The sequence below is a fragment of the Microcaecilia unicolor genome, chromosome 7, assembly GCF_901765095.1.
Source record: "Microcaecilia unicolor chromosome 7, aMicUni1.1, whole genome shotgun sequence".
NCBI classification, from domain to species: Eukaryota; Metazoa; Chordata; class Amphibia; order Gymnophiona; family Siphonopidae; genus Microcaecilia; species Microcaecilia unicolor.
Genome location: NC_044037.1, coordinates 263,374,746 through 263,399,478, shown reverse-complemented (window position 1 = coordinate 263,399,478; position 24,733 = coordinate 263,374,746). Strand labels below are relative to the sequence as shown.

At 41.9% G+C, this 24,733-nt stretch overlaps 1 protein-coding gene across 1 annotated transcript in view; it reads right to left on the bottom strand.

The window, feature by feature from the left end:
* Window positions 1-24,733, bottom strand: part of LRP1B (LDL receptor related protein 1B) — a 1,639,960-nt gene that overhangs the window by 239,344 nt on the left and 1,375,883 nt on the right. Inside the window, 2 exon segments of the mRNA XM_030210865.1 lie at window positions 6,177-6,298; window positions 14,493-14,635. Coding sequence (XP_030066725.1) covers window positions 6,177-6,298; window positions 14,493-14,635 — 265 coding nt within the window.

Genomic DNA, 24,733 nt, shown 5'->3' with positions numbered 1-24,733 from the left:
GAGAAGATGTTGACAACGGATGTATCCAACCTCAGATGGAGAGCTCATGCAGATGGGCTTCATACCCAAGGGACATGGTCTACACAGGAGACAGATCTCCACATCACCCTCTTGGAGCTACACTCTAAAGGCTTTCAGAGATCGGTTACAGAACCAAATTATCCTCATTCAAACAGACAGCCAGGTTGTGATATATTATGTGAACAAACAGGTAGGTATGAGATCCTAATCCTTGTGTCAGGAAGTGGTGGGGATTTGGTAGCGGGCTGTCTTCATGGGATGGTCGTATGGGCCATATACCTGGTTGGCAAGGAAAACAGTCTGGTGGACAGACTGAGCAGGATGATGCAACCTCACAGGTGGTCTCTCAACATAGGCATAGCCTGCAAGATCTTCTGAAAGTGTGACATCCCTCGGTGGATCTTTTTGCCACTCATCTGAACAATAAAGTCCCTCAGTTCTGTTTCAGGTTCAACTCACATGGCAGACCAGTGTCAGATGCATTTTTCCTATATTGGGGTGAGAGTCTTCTTTATGTGTATCCTCTCATACCTCTCATAGAGAAGGCTTTGCTGAAACTCAATCAAGATCAAGGAATCATGATCATGATTTCCCTGTACTGGCCAAGACATATCAGGTTCCCACTTCTTCTGGATTTATCTTCTGAAGAAATATGGAGATTGGAGTATTTTGTGACCCTCATCATGTAGAACAAGGGGTCTCTTATGCACCCCAACCTCCAGACCCTGGCTTGAAAGTTGAGAGAATAGAATTTCAGTCCTTGAATCTGCCTGAGGGTGTCTCCAGGAAAGATTCCTCTAGGAATCTTTTTATTGGAGGATGTTTGCCATTTGTTGCGAGGGCAAGGCTCTTGATCCTCTTATTTATCCTACACAAAAACTGGTTAAATACCTCCTACACCTCTCTGAGTCTGGTTTGAACACCAACACTGTGAGGGTATACCTCAGTACAATCAGTGCTTATCATCTCTGTTTAGGGGGGTAAAACCATCTCAGTACAATCACTAATTGTTTGATTCATGAGAGGCTTGCTGTTGATGAAGCCCCTGGTCAAACCTTATACTACTACTACTTATCATTTCTGTAGCGCTACTAGACATACGCAGCGCTGTACACTTGAACATGAAGAGACAGTCCCTGCTCAACAGAGCTTACAATCTAATTAGGACAAACAGGACAAACAAGAGACAAGGGAATATTAAAGTGAGGATGATAAAATAAGGGTTCTGAACAAGTGAACAAGGAATAGGAGTTAAAAGCAGCATCAACAAGGTGGGCTTTTAGCTTAGATTTGAAGGCGGTCAGAGATGGAGCTTGACGTACCGGCTCAGGAAGTCTATTCTAGGCATATGGTGCAGCAAGATAAAAGGATGGAGTCTGGAGTTAGCAGTGGAGGAGAAGGGTGCAGATAAGAGAGATTTACCCAGTGAATGGTGTTCCCAGGAAGGAATGTAGGGAGAGATGAGAATGGAGAGGTACTGAGGAGCTGCAGAGTGAATGCACTTATAGGTCAATAAGAGGAGTTTGAACTGTATGCGGAAATGGATAGGAAGCCAGTGAAGTGACTTGAGGAGAGGGCTAATATGAGCATAATGACCCTGGTGGAATATTAGTCGTGCAGAAGAAGTTTGAACAGATTGAAGAGGAGAGAGATGGCTAAGTGGGAGACCTATGAGAAGCAAGTTGCAATAGTCTAAGCGAGAGGTGATAAAAGCGTGGATGAGGGTTCTGGTAGTGTGCTCAGAAAGGAAAGGGCGAATTTTGCTGATATTATAGAGAAAGAAATGACAGGTTTTAGCAGTCTGTTGAATATGTGCAGAGAAGGAGAGGGAGGAGTCGAAGATGACCCCAAGGTCCTGATGAGACAGGAAGGATGAGAGTGTTATCCACAGAAATAGAGAATGGGGGAGGAGGAGAGGTTGGTTTAGGGGGGAAGATAAGAAGCTCAGTCTTGGTCATGTTTAGTTTCAGATGGCGCTGAGACATCCAGGCAGCAATGTCAGACAGGCAGGCTAATACTTTGGCCTGGATTTCGGTTATACTGTGCCATGGTATCTCAATGTCCTTCTCACTCAGCTAATGAAAGCTCCTTCTTAGCTATTTGTTTCCTGCATCTGAAGTATCTGACCTGGAAACTTGTGTTTTTGGTTGCAGTCACTTCAGCTTGATGATTCAGTGAGCTTCAGGCCCTAGTAGCTGATCCACCTTATACAAAATGTCATCACAACAGAGTAGTACTTCCTTCCTATGATGGTATCAGAGTTTGGAGTTACATCTTAACCAGTCAATCATTCTGCCAACATTTTCCCCCCAAACCCATGCCCATCCTGGTGAAAGCGCACTGCATACATTAGACTACAAGCGAGCCTTAGCCTTCTATCTGGAGCAGACTAAAGTCCATAGACAGTGCACCCAACTTTTTTGTTTCTTTTGATTCAAATAGGATGGGCCATTGGCAAATGCACAATTTCCAGTTGACTAGCAGATTGCATCTCCTTCGCTTATTCCCAGGCTGGGTTGATTCTTGGGGGTCATATCAAGGCTCATAATATCAGAGCCATGGTATGCCAATAGCTTACTTGAGATCAGCCTCCATAGATGAGATCTGCGAACTTGCAATGTTGTCTTCAGTTCAAACTACTAATGCCTTGAGCAGGATACCCGACGTGACAGCCGGTTTGGTCAAATAGTCCTGCACAATTTGTTTGGTGTCTAGAAACCAACTCCACCCACATAGGCCCTGTTTTGTTCTATTCCAGTCTGCACCTTCACAACCAGTTTATATATAGTTTCAGGTTAACTGACTTCAAGGCCTTAATGCTTCAAGTCCCTGTTTTCCTAGCATTGCTGTTTTTGGTGAGTCTGATAGCTAGGGATTCCCACATGTGAGAATACATCTGGACTACATGTCCTCAGAGAAAGTGAAGTTACTCACCTGTAGCAAGTGTTCTCTAAGGACAGCAAGCCAAGTATTCTCACTTACCTTCCCACCTCCCCTAGGAGTTGTCTTTTTTAGCTATGTCATTTGACTAATGGACCCTCACTCACATGTTGGGCAGGAAGGCACCCGGACATGCATGGTGGGATGCTGCTTGAACTTTATCTAATACATGGTATATAGCATCCACACCAGGCTCAGTTGGATGACATTACCTACATGTGAAAATACTTGGCCATCTATCCTCGGAGAACACCTGCTACAGGTGAGTAATTTTGCTTTACACATGAAAAATGCTTTATAAAATTACCTCCACAGTATGAATCGTAGAGCTGAGAATGTAATACAGAACAATGTATAATGTTACCCCAGAGGAACTGAGAAAATTAAATTATGATTGTCTCTATTTATAACAAAAGAGATGAGAACTACCAAATCTGCTACTGTACAATTTTACTTCTACAACACCTACTCAAGATTGTTGTTCTATTTATGGTAACTAACCCCCCTCCCCCCTTTAACAAGGCCATGCTATAATGCCAACAAAACCCATTCAAATTTTCACATAGGGCACAATATTGCAAGCCATTTATCTGGATAACAGCAGCTGTTACTTGAATAAATGGCTTACTAACTGCAAACCTTGGATATTTTGTGGCACTATCTGGACTATGATGGGAGCTGGGTGTTTCTTTTGATATGTACTATCTGGATAGAGCCATTGATCATCCTTACATAGTGCCTCAGCACTGCCAGGATACTGCCAAGTTGGTAGGAGTATGGAGTGGATAGTTGTCTGGTTAGTGATGATACTGACCTGATTATAATTCTATAATTGGAACCACCATTAAGCATGCTGATGCCAAGCACTGGGTGCTAATTCTATAATGACATATGTGCCCTTTGAAAACCGTAGTGGGTATAAAATACTGAGCAACATATGCATCTGATTTAATGCAGGAACAATTTTACATGAAAATTATGTATGTAGATTTGAAAGTTCAATCAATCTATTATTTTCAGAGACTGCCTTGAGGAATACCTCCCCCACAGTTTAGTTAAATGACACACCTTATGGATCTCCACACAGACTTTTAATCTGACTGAAGAATGGATCTTCAGAGAGTTAACATCAGGGTGTAAATTGTTATTTACAAAGCTAAATTGTTTTGAAAATTTCTTTCTTAATAATCTTTCCAGTGTAGGTGCCTCAGCAATTGATTGATCTACTGCAGGACATCTGACTGTCTAGTGGTTTTTAGGCATTGACTGGAAACCAAACTAATTCAATAGCAGAATATGGAAAACTGATGACCTCAAAAGGAGACAGCGACATCTGTCATCATGGGAGGAGGAGTCAAGATGGCGGCTCGAGCTGGAAGCTCCGCGGTTAGCATGAGCTGAAACTCTGTTTGTTCATCCTTATTTTGTTTCTCTATATGCCGCATACTAAGAGGAAGGGGGTGGTAAAGGGTTTACTACCGTCAGCCCGATTACCTGCCCCCGGTCAGCAAACGCTTCTGCGTTATGTCTCCAGCACCCCAGCGAGAACCGGTGAGAGGGACCCCGCATTTGGATTTGTGGAAGGAGCGACATCTCCATTAGGGGTAGAGACATCGCTTTCCCCACCGGACTTTAACCCACCGCTTTGTCCTGCATTCCAGCGGTCGAGTATTGAGGACCCGAAGGAACCGGAAGTCGGGGACCGTAGGCCCTCAGACGGAGGTACTCTGCCCCAGGAAGCAGACGTTACAACCATGGAACAAGAGGTTCCACAAGCGGTAACTCTACAATCCATTTGGTCAGCTATTCAACAACTGACGACTCTGGCTACAAAAACTTCTCAGGATATGACTTTGCTGGTAAATAAAATAGATGCTTTAATGTTAGCTCATGAGGATGTTAAAATAGATTTGTCTAATCAAAAATCTGAAATCTCATCTCTGAAAGCAGTAACAGATACTCTGATAAAAGATAAAATTAAGGTTTCCTTAAAATTAGAAATTCTTGAAAACTATAATAGACGTCTGAATCTACGGATTTTAAATTTTCCTGTTTCACCTGGAATCGCCCTGATTGATTTCTTGAAAAAATATTTGATGGAAGTTTTGGCTTATCCTCAATCCGCAATTCCGCCGATAAATAACATTTATTATTTACCTGAATCTAAACAATCTAAGGCGAATCCAACAGAAAAGATACAGACACCTGAACTGAATTTACAAGATTTGTCAGCATTATTAGAGGAATCTATATCAGAAATATCAACGTGAAGGACTCTTTTGGTATCATTCGTCTTTGAGCAGGATATGAATGCCTTATTAAGACTTTACTTTAAGAACTCAAATAAAGAATTTTGTGGTCATAAAATCTGGATCTTTCCAGATGTGGTTAGATCCACACAAGATCGTAGAAAAGCATTTCTTGTCTACAGAGAGGAGGTTAAAGCATTGGGAGCTTCCTTTGTATTGGCTTATCCATGCAAATGTTGTATTAAATACCTGGGAAATAAGTACATCTTTTTTGAACCAGGTCAGCTTAAAACGTTTATAGATAGTAAGAAACTGTCCAGATAGCGATTGATGAGTATTAAGAAATAGTATAAAAAGCTGGGGGTATACAAGCCAGGCCATTTACTTTAATGTATTACTTTCATGTCTCTCCTTTAATTTAGATGTCTCCTCTCCCTATACAATTGTGGTCTAAGAAAGCGATATATCTTTTCTTTTTTTGTTTATTTTGCCTATTTTTTTAGAGAAAGCAAAATAGTTGTGGAGACTAACATTTTTCCTTTTTGGATATGGATGAATGATGCTATTGCTCTAATTACATTGCTGTATTTCCGATTTATAAGTATTATCTTGTAAATTTTGAAAACTTAATAAAGAAATTTAATAATAATAAAAAAAGGAGACAGCGAGTTCTTGCCAGGGACAGTTCTTTGTGAAAATTAGTATTTGAGTGCACTGGAAAAGTAGGGATGAGTTATTATTGTGGATTCAGTGAATGTTGTTCCATAAGTATAGACTGCTATGTTAAGAGCTTATTTTAAGACTGTTATGTTTCATTTAAAGCCTCTGATAGGGTCAGACAAGAAAGAAAGAAAGAAAGAAAGAAAGAAAGAAAGAAAGAAAGAAAGAAAGAAAGAAAGAAAGAAAGAAAGAAAGAAAGAAAGAAAGAAGGCAAAACTTGAGAAGGGAACGGAGAAGAAATCATACCGCACATTTCGGCAAGTTCATCAGAGTTATCTCCACAATCATCTTCTCCATCACATAGCCAGGAATATAGCTTGCAAAGTGTGTTATTGCACAAAAATTCATCTGCTCTGCATATATTTCCCCTTTCTTTTGATAAGAAAAAAAAAAAGAAAATTACAGTTGTATAACACATCGAGTAATTAACATTTCTTTTATCATACGAAGGGCTCATTTACAAAATCTGGTGCTATTAATGCCAATCATAGCACAGAATAGGGCTGCTACAATCCCAGACGCCACATTTAAAGGTCAACACATTGACAAGGCAGCACCACATTACTGCTACATAGGCAAGTTAATTCATTATTGAAAAAGAGCCATATAGGTTAGAAATTCCTCGAAAAACTTTTTCTATTAATATATAATCATGTAGAAAATCTTCAAAAGTGTCTGAATGTGGCCAACATTATAGGACAACTGTCAAACTTTGAGAACTTTTCTGTTTCTCATAACCTTTAATGGTGCTAGATTTGGAAATCAAAGAAACTAGCCAGGACATTTTTTTTTTAAGTTTGCAAGTTTCATTGATGCAAGCAGGGATCTGCCATCCATTTTCATTTCATACTCACACTTTTGAATTCTGTACTCAGTTCAACTGTGTAGAATTCAAGTAATAAAGCAGTATTAAATAATCCAAAACGCAAAACATTCAGTGGCAATGGTGATCATATTGTTTTAAGTGCTAGTTCAAACAATACGTATATTTCACATAACTACATGGATAAGTGGCAGTACTGAGTATACATATACCTCTTCATTCTATAGCAGGTTGCCTAAATTTAAGCACCATTTGCATGCTTAAATTTATACCATCTGATATTCAACCTGTGGCGGTCAGTGTTTCTTTAAACCCTGCCATTTATGAGCTTAAATTTATACTGGCCAGGCAGCTAATGCCACAACAAAGAAGCTATGTTCAGATTGGTGCTCAGTTAGCTTTGCAGCTAAAGTCAGGACATGCTTTTTTGCTCTCCTAACTTTAGTTAATTACCTAACGAACTAGCAATCTGAATATGGGCGCTAACCACTTAGGTCTCCTCCTATGCTTCACCCAAGCTCTACCCTCGAACTTCCCAGGCACTCACCATACAGTGCAGTAGTGGTCTGTAGTGATATTCAGTGGCACTGTCTGGTTAAGTACTACTGAATATCACCACTTAGGCTGTGAGAAGCACCTTAACTGGGCAGGAGAGACTTTGAATACCAGGTCCATAGAATACTGCCATCTACATGTATAAGTGTACAATTAGTGTGTTACTTTCTATTCTGTATTTTCATGCTCAAATTACTTACCCCCCCCCCCCCCCCCCCCCCAGATATTGAAAACCATTTAACCAGCCTGGAATGGCTCCTGGCCAGTTAAATGGCACTCACAGGCAGATGAGCAAAACCCTGCGCTGTTCCAAACAGCGCTTTAAAAATAGCATTGGAACAGCGCAGGGCTTTACTGCACCTATGATCAGAGATAACTGCATGCAAATTTAAGCACGCAATACTCTCTGATCATGGGGTGGAAGTGCCAGAGCATGCTTGTCAAGTCTGAGCTGCAAAAGGCCAGACCTGTCAAACACAGGAGCTGAAGGTCCATGGGACCACCAGACACCAACTACCCCTGCCCCGAGCAAGGCAAAACGGGGGCTAGAGCTCCGGTGGAACTCCAGTCCACCCGACCCCCCCCCAACACAGATTCAGGGAGGGCTGGGGATCCGATTGGTCTCCAGCCCCGCTAACCCCCCCCCCCCCCCACCAGCATTGGTAAGAAGTCCATGGTCAATCTCCCCACCCCCTTACCTTAGGTTGGAGGAGGGAGGTGGCCTTCCTCTTCTTCCTTTGGCACTGCTTGCAAAATGGCAGCACCCAGCCCTACCCAGTATATCCTGGGATGTGCTGGGCAGCCCTTCACACCATATAAGGGAGTTTCTGAGATTGTGTCTGGGGGACCAGACATCTGCCAGACCTCCAGCCCCCTGTCGGGGAGGGGGGTCGTCGGTCGGGTCATCGGCTCCTGTGGGGTTTGCTGCACTGGGGGGAATGGGGGCCTGCTAGCATGCAAATGCATTCTGGACAGAGCTCACCATTTCTCCCCAGTAATCTGCAAACCCTAACACCAGCTCCGAGCTGGTGTAGGGTTTGCCGCGGCCAGCGAGCCAGTCTTTGGTGCACTGGTCACTGATCATTGGGGATGAATAGGTTTAGCATGCATTTGAATGTCACTTGCACTAAGAGCCCTGTTTTGCATGCTAGTTGCTTTCAGAGCCCGCGAGCGCATTGTTTCACATGCTCAGGGGCTCTGATGATGGGGCGGTAGCAAAAGCAGGCGCTAGTATGGCACTAGCAGCCTCTAGCGCCTGCGTTTGCTTCTGATCATCGGCCCATCAATTGGCTATCCAGCAATATTTAGCGGGAGATCACTGGTTAGCGCTTAGCGGATAACAGGTTATATCGTGCGATACAATCAGCTATCCACTAATATTCAGTGCATTTCTGTCTAAGTTTGGCGGCCAAATTAGACCGCCAAAATAGCAGGAATATTTTTGGCCAGTTTAAATTTAACTGGCCAGTGCTGAATATCGGCTTGGTTGTTTAAATTTAAACCTGCCAATAAACACCAGGATATTGAATGCCGGTCACTGGAAATGGCCAGGCATTGAATATCGGGGTTGACCGCCAACCATAGGAGTTAGCCTGCCTCCTTACTATGGTCTGAATATCGGGCCCTTAGTATATAAATGTAAAGGGTCATTCACTGAGGAGTAACATGGGTGGGGCAAAGCAGGGACTGACATTTACACATTTACCCCCTAATTCTATTTAAAAAAACGGCACCCAACTTAGACGCTGATTGGCAATTTTGATGCCAAAAAGAGGGAAATGTGCTAAGCGCAAATCTATAAAGGTCTAAATTGCGCATGTAACTTCCCCATTGTGTCTGTTTTTCCAGATGAATAAATAGGAGGAGATGGGGCAGAGAATGGGCAGAGAAGGGGTACGCTATGGAAATTGGCGTGGAAAGCATATTCTGCTAATGGCACTGATCCTGATGTCTTTAAAGATCCACACAGATTTTTGTACCTGATATAAACAGCACCCAGGTCCAGCTATATTTGTCTTTTGGGACTCAGAAAGTGTGTTGGTGTCCTCTACTTTGTTTCTGGCAATATTCTGTGATTTTAGTGTGTGCTTAGCACCCAACCTTTTGGCACTAAACTCATCATAATAGGGTGCACATTTGCACGCTCAACTATGTTCCTCGCCCAAATATAATTTGGTGTGGTTTTTCTCACTTTCTGTAATGTATCTTTTAACAATATTTTTTGTTTTATTACATTGTACAGACACAGGTGTTTCTTACCCTGATCTCTGCTTCTGTAGGATAGTTCACCCATTCGTAGAGGCATTTAACTGCAGCTGTTCCCTGCAATGAGGGTAAATTTCATGTCTCACCTGTGCTGGCATTTTTAATTGAGATGGCAGGTTAAGGGTAGAGCATCCTAAAAATAATACGAGTGATGTGCACAAGACTTCCTCTTCCTATATGTAGCCTCAATGGCTGAAGGTGGTCTGAGGACAATGTGGATTCTGATACATTATGGGATCAGCAGTGCTCATGGTGATGGGAACATGGTATAACAATGTGTTGGAGCCTGTTTAGCATGTCACATCCCATACCGAGGTGATTTGTGGGTGGCCAGAGATGTTGGGTATCTATGCAGTGCTATGGGGTTTTCATAGTCAAACTTTGGTGCTCTGCCTGGACCAGTAACCTAATGGCAACAGCCTGGGAGTCCAGGCAACTGAGTTCAATCCCCACTTCAGCAACCACTAACCCACTCACCTAACCCTGTACTCCTTACCCTTTCCACTCTATTCAGTGGACAAGAAGCCAATGTATTAACCTCAGAACCTTCCTATCAGATAGGGTAACCATGTAAAAGGGTCACAGCTGACTGAAGCAATCAGGAGCTTTACTCTGCATTGTACCCTGCTTGCCCTCTGTACTTACCTCCCTAGGGAAGAAGGCTTCTGCATTGAATGCAATGGTGGGCCTCTCCAAGGCCCTTCTGTATTGAAAATATAACCTTCTTCTGTGGCCTGGGAGGATAAAATATCTTTTTTCTTTGGCCATAAATAGCCTGGCCAGTAGCAGGATGTTATCCGCTGAAAGGTTTGGCTGCCAACAGCTGGATGCCATTTTTCACAGTGTCCCTGCAAACATGATATCATCATGCAGTAAACACTGATATTGGTGCTGATATCAGCACTGATATATCATGGCCAATACATCAGCACAGAATTATCAGTGTTGAACTTTCTGCGTGGAAAATAGGTGCATTAACACATTTCCATGCCAAACTTTCTGACAGTATTCAATAAAAGGTGTGTTTTATTCCTTGACCTTTATTATATAGAGGCATATAATTCTGTATGAATTTTTCAGTGTGGGCACAGTTTTTTGGGGGGCCATTTATAGAATTTAGCTGAATATTGGCTGGAACCCACATAATGTGCTTTACACTCCTCCAAATTCCCTCCTCCTTGCAACTTTGATCCCCCTCTGTCTCACCCCTCATGTATTTAAAATGCCTTCCTCCCCCTTCCTACCTTCCGCATATATAAATGTCTCACTTAGGCACTAATATTTACACCAGCCATCTCATTACTATTTGTCATGGGGTAACCTAATTATCCCTGTGTTATGGCACTGAATCCTGCATTAGAGCCCTTTAACATGCATTAAGAGGCAGATCATGCGGTACTTTTTGTAAGGCGTGCTAACAGATTTAGTGCATGCTAATGATTAGTGTGCGCTAAATGCAGCACAGTCCACTGTATATCTATGGGCTGCATGGCACTTAACACACACTAATTTGTTAGCACACCTTAGTAAAAGGTCCCCAGTGTAGGTTATTGCAGTAATGTATCTTTGATAACACCCCTACCCCCTAAATTATTCAGAAGGCAAAAAATAAAGGCATTATAACATAGTAAATGATGGTAGATAAAGACCTGAACGGTCCATCCAGTCTGCCCAACAAGATAAACTCACTTTACATGGTATGTGATACTTTATATGTATACCAGAGTTTGATTTGTCCTTGCCATTCTCAGGGCACAGACCACAGAAGTCTGACCAGCACTGTTCTTGTACTAAAAGTTCTGAAGCTAACATCGAAGCCCCTTAAAATTTACACTCCAGCCCCTCCATTCAGTCACGATCAGGGCACAGACCGTAGAAGATTCCGTTAAGATTCCGTAGATCCATTCCTTCCAAACAGGATTCCTTTGTGTTTATCCCACGCATGTTTGAATTCCATTACCATTTTCATCTCCACCAGGCAAGGATTTAATTGCCCACAGTACAGATAAAAAACCCCACCCTCTTTTGTGGGTGGGTTTATTGAGAATAAGGAGAGAGAAGAAATATTGGTGAAGTGCTTTTAAAGCATAAGCAGATTTATTCTGGTAAACCGGGGAGTTCATAACTGTCAGTTTGCTTGCCTCGGTAGAGCTGCACAGGAATATAGCTGGTTGAACATTGTTACACTGCAGGAGGGAGATGATCCCCACAGCTCTGCTTGCATAAAAATGGGAGCAAATAAGTAGGCTGATGGGAGCACTTTCACACATTTTGAGGAAGTTAATTCAGTATAGGGAAAAAGCTTGTGGGCTAAATGAAGCACACACACAGAGTAAAGAGAGCTTGATCAGAATAAGGGATTCAGAAAATCTGTTCCTCATGAGTTCAGTGGAGGTGGAGAATGGTGGCCTTCCCAGAGACAAAGCTCTGGGGTGGATTTGAGTTCTCCTTGTGTAAACAGCTTGTCTCTTGTTGAGCCATCTCTTGTGGTTGAAGAAATGTGGTCTTAAGCTCTGGCTTAGATTGGAAGTAGCCTTCTAGAGAGGAAACCCTGTTACTGGTGATTGTAGAGCCCTCGTAAGGGGTTGGTAAGTCTGAACCCCAGCAGGCAAGTACTCCTAGAGACATTCCTGAAGAAAGGAAAAGCAGCAGCCCTTTGGAGCAGTGCTCAAGACGTGGAAGCCTTTGGGAGCTCAGGGCAGAAAAAATGGCCTGTGGAGGTATTATTGGTGCCTAGGGCTGAGGAGAGCAGTGGAAGCCCTTTAGTGGGACACCCTGCTATTTGTGGTTGCAGAGTCTTGGTAAGAGAAACCCAAGATGCTCATCTGGAACAGAGAACCTGCAAGGCCTCCGGGGTGTGATCGGCATGAGGGAGAATGCTTATGGGGTGTTGCCAGCACTAGGAGCACAGCAGAGGAGGATAGCTCTTGAGAGGACAGCCGGTCCTCGGAGCCCAGGGGAACCTTCCTGGAGGCCGCAGCAGGGTCAGACATAGCTAGCCTGAAAGTCTATCAGCCACCAGCCCAAGAGGACTCCAGCAGAGGTGTGAGATCTGGGGGACTGGATGAGGGTGGATCAGTGTGGAAAGGAGAGGAGGGACCTAAGCATTACAGCCACATCCACACACAGACTTAACTAGAAAACTGGGAAGGGCTTACAGCTACTACCTTGGCACTCAAGACTGAAGGAGTTTAAAAGGGTATGATAGACTATAAGTTACTGGTTCTAAAGATTGGGGTTAAAGACCAATGCTGCTGGTTTGAGTGCATAAATTAGAAAGTATTTGATATACTGGTTTAAGAGGTTAAGCAACAAGACTGTTGATCTTTGTTTATGGTATCTGAGTTAATGTGATAAAGAAATCCTCATTTCTTAGGTGCATAAGATGGTGTATATAGATGCCAATGTGAATAGTTCAATAAAACCTGTTTAATTTATTATCCATCCTTGTTCATAGCTGTCTTTTTGGATTTTTTCCTGGGGGTAGAAGAGGGCAATCCCACCCGCTCACACTTTTCTTCCCCAGGTGGAGACACCAAGTGCCAAGTGAGTAAGGGACCGACAGATACTGTCCTCAGGAGGCTCCAGCTAGGTCGAGCCCCGGATCCAGGGACACTCTGAAGGGGGCGCTACATAGAGAACGAAACAAAAAAAAGGAAAAAAAGGAATTGGAGTGTTCTTTAAGGAAAATAAAAATTAGAGAAAAAGTAAAAATAAGGGGAAGCTACAATAAAACAAGTCCCCATGATTTTTTTTTATTGCAGGTTATGCAGTAACATTCAGATTAACGCATGGTACCTGTTCCTGGTAAATGCAGAAGCACTTAGTGCCTCCTATGTATAAGGGGGTAAGTGGTCTTCTGTTAACTGCATTAGCTAGTCAGCATGCAATAATGTATCAACTGGCTAATGCTTCCATATCCACTCTCCACCCATGTCACGTCAAAACAGAAAAATTCAGCAACAGGCAGACTACCATAAAACCACTTAAGGTGGTCGCATGTCAGCCTGTTCCTCAATATGCTAAGTGCTTAATGCCCTTTAGTAGTAGGAAACCCTAATTCATAGTCATTACTGAATATACAAAGTAAAATAAGAGTTTACATAACCATTTGAACATTTAAATTCATAAACCCAAAAGCAAAATACTATTATCGTTCTACATCTTGATATAGAATCTTGAATCATTTGCTATCTAGTGGCATAAGATGATATAACAGAAAATGTTAATACTTTATGCCAAATGTAGATGTGTAGGTTGTTTCAAAAATATAACACACAATTTTTTTCCTGAAGATTATAAAGTTCTGAGAAGCATTTCTTTTACAATGAGGAAGGGAGATATTTTTTGTTTTTGTTTGTTTGTTATTGGCAAAACATTTTTTAGCTGCTGCACCATTAATATACATATGATTTAGTGACAAGCAACATTTTTTGATTGAATATCTTATCAAAGAAAGGAAGCACTAAAGTGAAAGAATTAAGTGGCATTAATTATAAAGGTGCAGCTGGTTCTTTTTTTTGTGTGAAAAAGTTATGCTATCTTTTTCAAAATAGGTCATGGAGATGTTATTTCAGTAGCTTTAATATGCACTGCTAACTTACAACCACTAAAAACAAACCAGCCCATGTTCAAAGCAATTTAAGTGGGCAGGAGCCTCTCCTGCCCACTTAAATTACTTACCACCACCTAAGTGGTGATATTCAGTGGCACATAACCAGACAGTGCCACTGAGTATTATCACAGACAACCCAATAAAAAAGTGGGCAGGTCAGAAGTGGCAATGAGAGGTTGCAGCAGCCATTTGCAAATGCCAAATGCAGAGGTCTTTGCTTCTGCCCCCAACAATCCCGACAGACCACCAAGGATTCAGAGAATAAGAAATTAGAGAATAAATGATGGAGAGGAAAAAAAATAACTATTTCTCACCTCTATGACAGTTTTCTTCATCACTGCCATCCACACAGTCATGGATGCCATCACAGCACCATCTGATTGGAATACAGTGGGCCTTATTTTTGCATCGAAACTCATCCTCTTTACATTCTGTTACACAATCCATCTATTTAAATAAAATGCAATTTGCAGCATCCATTAAGATTTTTATACACATGTGCCTCCCTTACCACGCTATCAGTATTTGTCTTAGTAGTTAACAAAATCATTGCACTGACAGGCAGAAGGGCATTAGAAGTATGGGCCCATGCCTTGAGTACTTTTGACATTAGTTCAAAATAACATAAACAGTCTGCCATCTGCAATTAAAAGCCAGTCATGATTCTTTAGCTTTTGCAATAAGTACTAACCCTCATTTGCTTCAGCAACCTAGGGATATGTAAGATTCTCTGATAAAGTTTGTGAATTTCTGTGGCAATTGTGTGGCATATTTACATAAATCTGAATCATTTTGCAGATTAAATAATATAAATGTATTTTCTCCGAGGATAAGCAGGACAGTGAATTCTCCCATATGGGTGGTGTTGTCGGATGGAGCCCCGGCACAGGCGCTGACCAACATTCAAGAAAAGTCTCAAAGCCTTTGATAGCGCTGCACAGTGTATGCACTGGTGCATTCCAGCCCAATGTGAGCAAAAAGGAACAGCAGTCTTGTTTTATCTATGGAGCAGAGCTATCATCATTGCTGGATCTCCTCAATGCTTCTTTTTTTCTTCCTTTGTGGTGTCTTCCATAGCAGTATGCAGGACTTTATTCGTTATATTTTTCATTTCTTTTACTCCCTTATTAGTTTTTAGGGTTTTTTCAGATTATTTAGGTTTTCTTTATTTTTTGCATGGCTCCCTTCTTGATCCTCTTAGTCCTGAGCACCTGGTCGAGCCTCTCCTCCTTTTTTCTTAAAAATTGTCATTTGATGTTGCTTCAGCTGTTTTTGCCCCGGTATTCCTTAAAACTCCTAGTGGTTTTACTATGTAAGCCACATTGAGCCTGCAAATAGATGGGAAAATGTGGGATACAAATGCAATAAATACAAATAAATACAATAAAATAAGTGTATTAGGTTTGGCAAAAACCATTTCTGTGACTGGTAATTGATGTTTGCCGTGCTTAGGACCTGACCATACAGCCTGTAACTGTCACCTCTGTTCTGAAATGCAGAAGAGGACACAGAAAAGTAGAGAGGCTCAACACAACAAACCTTTGGCGTTTCTAAGTCTGGTCCATCAACATCAGAGGTATCAATGCCTATGGCTGGTGGAGCTGTATTGGACACTGGGGGCTCACCAGCATGGAGGAGGTTGCCCCTCCTCCATGTCGGGTGCTGGTAGGTCCCTGTCGGTCAGATCTGTATCAGGACCTGACACCAAGAACTCATCAGGATTTGACATCGTCCTCATTGGTGCCAAGGGACCCTGATGTACATTAAGCAAAGGTGAAGAAGCATCAACATCGATCCCTTTCAAAGAACCGTGCTAGGAGCTCCAGGTTATCAGTGCTGCCAAAACCTGAAAAGCATCAGCACTGAGAGGACCACTCCTCCAGATTCAGCCCCAACATCTTCAAAAGCTGTCACCAATCTGATACTGGCCTTGCCTTTCCCGAGGTTTTCCCTTGAGGAATGGCTCTGGGCTATGGTATAGGAAGAGTTGGAGCGATCTTGGCTTGGCATGATGCCAAGCTGACAATGGGATTGATATTGACCATGGCTCTCCCTCAACTGATCCTCAAGGCCCATGCCTTGTCTGTCGCTTGTGTACCGACACGTGATTTAATGGGGACTGGCATTGGTCCTGGAAAAGGCAGTGCTCTTCTCCAACCCATCTGGAGAGGAATCTCTCCCCATGCCCTGGATGGTACCTGTCTCTTGGCACTCTGGCCAAGAGTCTAGACATCAGTCTAGTCGTCCAAGGCAGCAACAGACTCAGCCTCCTCAGGATGAATACTTTAGTGAGTCTGATTCGGACTATTTTTGGATATCTGAAGTTGAACCAGAGGAAGTCTTAGAGAAGGGCTCCCTTGGTCTACTATCAGACTTCTCCCCATCTCAGGATAGGAGAAGTCCCCAGCAACCGTCTGTCAATTTTTTGAGGGAAATGGCTAAGACCATTCCATTTGATTTGGAGGTTGAGGACAAGACCCGGCCTGATATTTTGGACATCCTTGACTATGAGGATCTCTTCTAAACAGGCAGTGACAGTACCTTTGCATGGCATCCTCAGTAAGTGCAGATGAAGAACTGGGATACCCCTCTCTCTGTGTAGCCAGTTCCATGGAAGGCAGATTCTATATCTAGAGAGTCCAGAAAGCTACCGGATTCAAGAAGCAATGGCTTCTACATGGCTCAATGGTAGTCAAATCCATTCTTAAAAGGGATAAGAGTTTTAGACTCCATGCAGTTGGGCCCATAGGGCAAGATGCTAGGACCTTAGATCTGGGAGAAAGGTTTACTAGGCCTCTATGTTAGTGTCCTGAAAACAGTCCTACCAGCTTTACATGAGCATTTACATGCACAATTTGGTGCATAGTGTAACAGAGGTTGCAGATTCTCTACCCTCAGATAAGGCTGCAGAGCTCCATGCATTAGTAGCCAAGCAGGAGTGATTAAAGTGCTGGGCTCAGGCAACTTATGATGCTTTTGATGTTGTGTCCCAGATTTCCACATTATTCTTGGCTGCATGACTCAAACCTAGAACTAGCAGCTCAGGAAAATCTTGCAGACGTCCCTTCCTGGGGACAAAGTGGAAGAGGTCGCTGACCTCATCAAGAAAAAAATTGAAACCACAAAGTCCTTATCTGAGCCTACTCCTTCTGCAGCTTCCACTTCTCATCTCACTCTGCCTAGAGCAGGATTCCCAATGTGACAGAGGGTTCAGTCAGACAGTTCTGCAGAATATTTTTGGAGTCTAGAATCCAGCTCTACCCTCCTAGATCCATTTCTGTACTTTTCCAGGCTGCACTCTCACAAGTCTATATGCGTTTAGGTTGATTGGTTCCTAGTTGGCCTTGCCTTTGCAGGTCTCTATTGTGCCTTGGTTGTTGTTTTCAGTAAGCCTGGTAGCCAGGGATTCCAATATGTGAGTATTCAGTGTCCTGCATGTCCTCAGAGAAAACAAAGTTACTCATCTAATAAAGTCAGGATACAATTGTCTAAATTGTCCAAAACTACAGTACATCGATATAGCAAGGGGTTGTGGTCTTAGTGTACTTTGAGTGGGACTAGGGTTGGGCCAAAGTAGGGTTGTCCTATTTCAGAAGGGTAAGGGACATCTATATCCTAAAAGATGGACATCCAATTTAGACTTGGTACCTGGCACATCCAGGTTACAGAAAGGTACTCTAATTGAGCAGACGTTCACTGAAGGGATTAAGGCAAGTTACCTCCTTAATCCCCCAATGGTTGCTGTCCTCTCCTCTCCCCTAAATGTGAACCTAGCAAGGGATGCAGGGATCTATGACAGCTTCAGGAACTATCAATGTTTATGGTACTAAAAGCTTTTTAAAATTAAAATTTTAATAGACCTCTGTGTAAAGCTGAGGGGTAGCCTTATGGTTTGTGTAGTGGATGAGGAGCCAGAGAACCGAAGTTCAAATCCCATTTCAGCACTTTGTGATTTGTTTTTTAATAATGAGCCCTCCAAGAACAGAAAATACCTACTATATTTGAATGTATAAGAAACCTGAAATCCTGAAGGCTATTAAAATGGTGTACATTCATGTATAGTAGGCATTTTTCTGTCCCTGGAGGATTTTATTTATTTATTTATTGCATTTCTATCCCACATTTCCCCACATCTTTGCAGGCTCAATGTGGCTTACAATATATCATGAATAGTGGAATTACATAGAAAATATACATTTGGTATTACAGAAGGATGTTGGATAATATGGTAATAACAGAACATAATAGTAGTTTAACAATCAGGTATTGTAAGACAATTCTGGATGTATGTATAGGAGTTCATTTTTGTTATTCTTTGTGGTATGTCTTGTTAAAGAGATGGGTCTTTAGAAGTTTGCGGAAATTAGTTAGTTCATAGGTTGTTTTTAAGTTGCGTGGTAGCGCATTCCAGAATTGTGTGCTCAGGTAGGAAAAGGTTGATGCATGTGTTGTTTTGTATTTTCGACCTTTGCAATTAGGAAAGTGCAGATCAAGGAATGTGCAAGATGATTTTTTAGCATTCCTGGGTGGCAGGTCTATCAGGTCTGACATGTAGGCTGGGGCATTTCTGTGAATGATTTTATGAGCTAGGGTGCATATTTTGAACGTAATGCGTTCTTTGAGTGGGAGCCAGTGTAACTTTTCTCGTAAGGGTTTAGCACTTTCATATTTTGTTTTTCCGAATATTAGCCTAGCTGCAGTGTTCTGAGCTGTTTGGAGTCTCTTGATTATTTGCTCTTTGCAACCAGCGTAGATTGTGTTACAGTAGTCTAGCCTGCTTATAATCCAACGAGAAAAACGCCCAAGTTCCGACCTAAATCGGGAGATGGACGTTTATCTCACAAAAACGAATAACGCGGTATAATCGAAAGCCGAACTTGGACGTTTTCAACTGCACTCCATCGCGGAAGCGTACAAAGTTGACGGGGGCGTGTTGGCGGCGTGGTGAAGGCGGGACTGGGGCATGGTTATCACCCGAACAGAGATGGGCGCCTTTCGCCGATAATGGAAAAAAAGTATGCGTTTGTAGCTAGAATTTAGGGCACTTTTCCTGGACCCTGTTTTTATCACAAATAAGGCCCCAAAATTGCCCTAAATGACCAGATTACCACCAGAGGGAATCGGGGATGACCTCCCCTGACTCCCCCAGTGGTCACTAACCCCCTCCCACCACAAAAAAATGATGTTTCACAACTTTTTATTTTCACCCTCAAATGTCATACCCACCTCCCTGGCAGCAGTATGCAGGTCCCTGGAGCAGTTGTTAGGGGGTGCAGTGGACTTCAGGCAGGTGGACCCAGGCCCATCCCCCCTACCTGTTACAATTGTGCTGCTTAATGCTTAATCGTCCAACCCCCCAAACCCACTGTACCCACATGTAGGTGCCCCCCTTCACCCCTTAGGGCTATAGTAATAGTGTAGACTTGTGGGCAGTAGGTTTTGAGGGGGATTTGGGGTCTCAACACACAAGGGAAGGGAGCTATGCACCTGGGAGCTTTTTTACCTTTTGTTTTGTTTTTGTAAAAGTGCCCCCTAGGGTGCCCGGTTGGTGTCCTGGCATGTGAGGGGGACCAGTGCACTACGAATCCTGGCCCCTCCCACGAACAAATGCCTTGGATTTATTCGTTTTTGAGCTGGGCGCTTTCATTTTCCATTATCGCTGAAAAACAAAAACGCCCAGCTCACAAATTGTCGAATAAAACATGGACGTCTATTTTTTTTGAAAATACGGTTTGGTCCGCCCCTTCACGGACCCGTTCTCGGAGATAAACGCCCATGGAGATAGACATTTTCATTTGATTATGCCCCTCTAGGTGACTTAGTACCATTGATTGTATCAGGTTGCGGAAGACGGCCCTTGGGAAGAAAGGTCTTACTCTTTTTAATTTCCACAATTAAAAAATTAAAATTAAAACATTAAAAAATAAAATAAAATCACAAAGAGCTGAAATGACATTTGAACCTGTTTCCCCTGGTTCTCAGGCCACCACTCAAACTATAAGGCTGCCCCTCTGCTTTACTTGGATGTCTATTTATAACATAGATATTCCTATGCTCCACAAAGACATCCATATGCCTTGCTTTCCCTGATCATAATTTGAACATTTCAAATTGAAAAATGGACGTTCATACTGAATGTCACCAGCATAAGGATTTCCATTTGTCATGTATTTTAGAACAGGCTGTATATTGTCAGATCATGTTCTAAAATACATGAGAAATGAATGTCCATATATAACATACTGCTTGAATATCTATATTCTGATTTGGTCGTTCTTTTTAAAATGGTGCTCTAAGTCACTGGGTGAAGCCCTATTGTGCATTCAACAAAATAGAGATTGCTGCTATTTGGGGGGGGGGGGGGGGGGATTTTTAAACAGTTGTCTAAAGTGGAAGATCTGTAGGGACTTTCTACCTAAATTTTCAAAAAATGAAGCAGCCACAGACTTTGCAGCTAATTTTTTGCATTGGTAAAATTTCTCTGGAAACTCATCCACAAAGAATTGAACATACAGTATATGTGTGTACTATTTTCCAATTTTATCTAAGCCATGCTTCCATGAATGCTTCTTCTAAGTGCAGCTTAACAAGCATCCACTGTGAAAAAGTCAATGCACTTTTAGCTGCATGTTATCCTGGTAAATAATTTTCTACCCACAGAAATGCTTTTTGAAATTGCCTATACCATGTTTTCTTTTTAATGCAAAGCAAATGTTCAGTTTTGTTTGTAAAAAAAAAAAAATAGCTTTCACAACCTTTCACCATGTTAACTACAATTTCTCTCCTTTGTCCTTTAACATGAGATCAACGTTTCAAGCTGTGCTATTCTTCCACAGAGCATCAGGCAGCATTCTTAATGGGGCTAGTGGTAGGTTCACTTACTCTCATTCCCCACCTCCATAAAAGCAAAATCAGATCCTGCCATTGGACCCTCATCCCCTGTTCGGAACCTCCCCTCAGTGACCCCAGCTGTTCCTGTCTCGAGGGCTGGGTTCAAAATCTGTTCAAGTTATTATAGAATACACCTGATCCACACCTAATTTAGCCGTTGGTATTTACACCAAGTTGTACTTGGCATAACTGTCCGTGACTAAATTTAGTCGCATGGATGGGAAATCAGCTTATTCTGTAAACCGTGCGGAAATTTGGGTGTATATTAAGTACGCCTAGATTTAGGCATACTTTATAGAATACACCTAGGCATATTTATTTTCAGCGCTGATTTTTTAGACGTGATATATGGTATCTAGTCCTAACGTGTTATTGCAGTTATACAACTCAGTAATTACCCCCTAAATGTTTAAGTTAAAAGCTGATCTCAGTCACCTTCATCCTTAAATGATCTGTCACTCTTTTATTTTTGTTACCTTGTTTGAATCAGATTTCTTTCAGTAACTCTATTTCATCCATTCCCTACTGTTCTTGATTCTTGACCTATTATCCACTTGAATTTGTCATCAACACTTTTTTCTGTTCTCCAGTATTTTGAATTACATTCTTTAGTTCCATATTAGTTCCAGTCTTATCACCCATCTCATATGTTCGGGATTTCACTAGTCTATTTTTAAGTGTTCAACTTATTTTGTAGCTGGTATCCCTTGGGAAACAGGGCTCTGGCTATTGCTTCTTTCTATCCACCCACCCAGTATAATAGGGAGTTTCCATTCCCATTGTTCTTCAGTATTTGTAGCTATACAAACTATATTTTTTACACTTGCTCGCAATGTTCTTAATTATTTTTCAGCCTCTCTGTCAACATAATGTGAAGCCTTCACTTAATATTTAGTTTGGATAAGACCAAGCTTATCTGTTATCTTTGTTTATTGCTTTCTCCTATTTTAGGAGCCCATCTACTATGCTGTGGTAAGCAGCTAATGCAGGGTTTTCAGTGCAGTAGACAGTAGCACGACTCACAAACCCCATCCCAATGCACAGGAATGTATAATGGAGATGACTAAAACATGAATACTGAACAAGTGAATAAGGAGTTAAGAGTTAAAAGCATCCTCAAAAAGATTAACTTTTAGCTTGGTTTCAACAGGGCCAGAGACAGAGCATGATAAGCACATAAGTATATAAGTATTGCCATACTGGGACAGACCAAAGGTCCATCAAGTCCAGCATCCTGTTTCCAACAGTGGCCAATCCAGATCACAAATACCTGGCAAGATCCCCAAAAAAGTACAAAAGCATTTTATGCTGCTTATCCCAGAAATATTTTCCCAAGTCCAATTTAATAGTGGTCTATGGACTTTTCCTTTAGGAAGCCATCCAAACCTTTTTTAAAACTCTGCTAAGCTAACCGTTCTTGCCACATTTTCTGGCAACAAATTCCAGAGTTGAATTACACGTTGAGTGAAGAAATATTTCTCCGATTCATTTTAAATTTACTACTTTGTAGCTTCATCTTATGCCCCTTAGTCCTAGTATTTTTGGAAAGCGTAAACAGAAGCTTTACGTCTACCCGTTTCTCTCCACTCATTATTTTATAGACCTTTATCATATCTCCCCTCAGCCATCTTTTCTTCAAGCTGAAGAGCCTCAGCTGCTTTAGCCTTTCCTCATAGGGAAGTCATCCCATCCCCTTTATCATTTTCATCACCCTTCTCTGCACCTTTTCTAATTCTACTATATATTTTTTGAGATGTGGCAACCAGAATTGAACACAATATTCAAGGTGCTTTCTATTTGCTTTCTTAGCCGCAGCACCACACTGAGCAGAAGGTTTCAACGTATCATCAACGATGACACCTAGATCTCTTTCTTGGTCTGTTACTCCTAACATGGAACCTTGCATGACGTAGCTATAATTCGGGTTTCTCTTCCCACATGCATCACTTTGCACTTGCTCACATTACCCGTCATCTGCCATTTAGACGCCCAATCTCCCAGTCTCGTAAGGTCCTCTTGTAATTTTTCACAATCCTCCCACAATTTAACTACTTTGAATAACTTTGTGTTGTCAGCAAATGAAATTACCTCACTAATTAACCCCATCTCTAGGTCATTTATAAATACGTTAAAAAGCAGCGGTCCCAGCACAGACCCCTGGGGAACCCCACTAAATACCCTTCTTCATTGAGAATACTGACCATTTAACCCTACTCTGTTTTTTTATCTTTTAACCAGTTTTTAATGCACAATAGGACACTACCTCCTATCCCATGACTCTCCAATTTCCTCTGGAGTTTTTCATGAGGTACTTTGTCAAACACCTTCTGAAAATCCAGATACATAATATCAACTGGCTCACCTTTATCGACACGTTTGTTCACCCCTTCAAAGAAATGTAATAGATTGGTGAGGCAAGATTTCCCTTCACTAAATCCATGTTGGCTTTGTCTCATTAATCCATGCTTTTGAATATGCTCTGTAATTTTGTTCTTTATAATAGTCTCTACCATTTTGCCCAGCACCAACGTAAGACTCACTGGTCTATAATTTCCTGGATCTCCCCTGGAACCTTTTTTAAAAATTGGCGGTACATTGGCCACCCTATAATCTTCCGGTACCATACTCGATTTTAAGAATAAATTACATATTACTAACAATAGTTCCGCAAGTTCATTTTTCAGTTCTATCAGTACTCTGGGATGAATACCATCCAGTCCAGGAGATTTGCTATTCTTCAATTTGTCAAATTGCCCCATGACATCCTCTAGGTTTATAGAGATTTCATTCAGTTTCTCTGACTCGTCAGCTTTGAATACCATTTCTGGCACTGGTATCTCTCCCAAATCTTCCTCAGTGAAGACCGAAGCAAAGAATTCATTTAATCTCCCTGCTATGGCTTTGTCTTCCCTGATCGCCCCTTTTACCCCTTGGTCATCTAGTGGTCCAACCATTCTTTTGCCAGCTTCCTGCTTTTAATATACCTAAAAAAAAATTTACTATGTGTTTTTGCCTCCAAAGCAACCTTTTTTTCAAAGTTCCTCTTTGCCTTCCTTATCAGCACTTTGCATTTGACTTATTTATTTATTTGTTGCATTTGTACCCCACATTTTCCCACCTATTTGCAGGCTCAATGTGACTTACATAGTGCCGTCACAAGTGTTTGCCCAGTCGGTGGATAACAAATACAAAGTTGTATAGTGATCGTATGAGGTATAAGTGGAGGGTTGGAATTGATGAAGATTGTGTGTTGTCTTGTTCGATCATAGTCATGCTGTGTTGGTAGGTGAAGAGGGTTATGTGGAGGTCGTTGGGCTAGGCCTTTTGGAAGAGGTTGGTTTTTAGTGATTTCCTGAAGTTCAAGTGGTCGTGGATTGTTTTCACAAAGGCAAGGCAAAACCCATTAGGTAACAAAACTGATAAATATGATTTTAAGCTGGTTTTGTAAATACTTGGTTGTGCCTCATAGAAGTTGGCCAAAAATAGTTCAGTTCTCCTTAAACTCAGTGGCAACAACTAGTATCTGCATGAAACTGTAGCTAAACTTACAGCAAGATCTACCAAATAACATATAGGGCCCAATATTCAGCCAGAGGCGCTCAGCACTTAGCTAACCTCCACTGGTATTATGCCCAGAAATTCAATGCCGGCCAT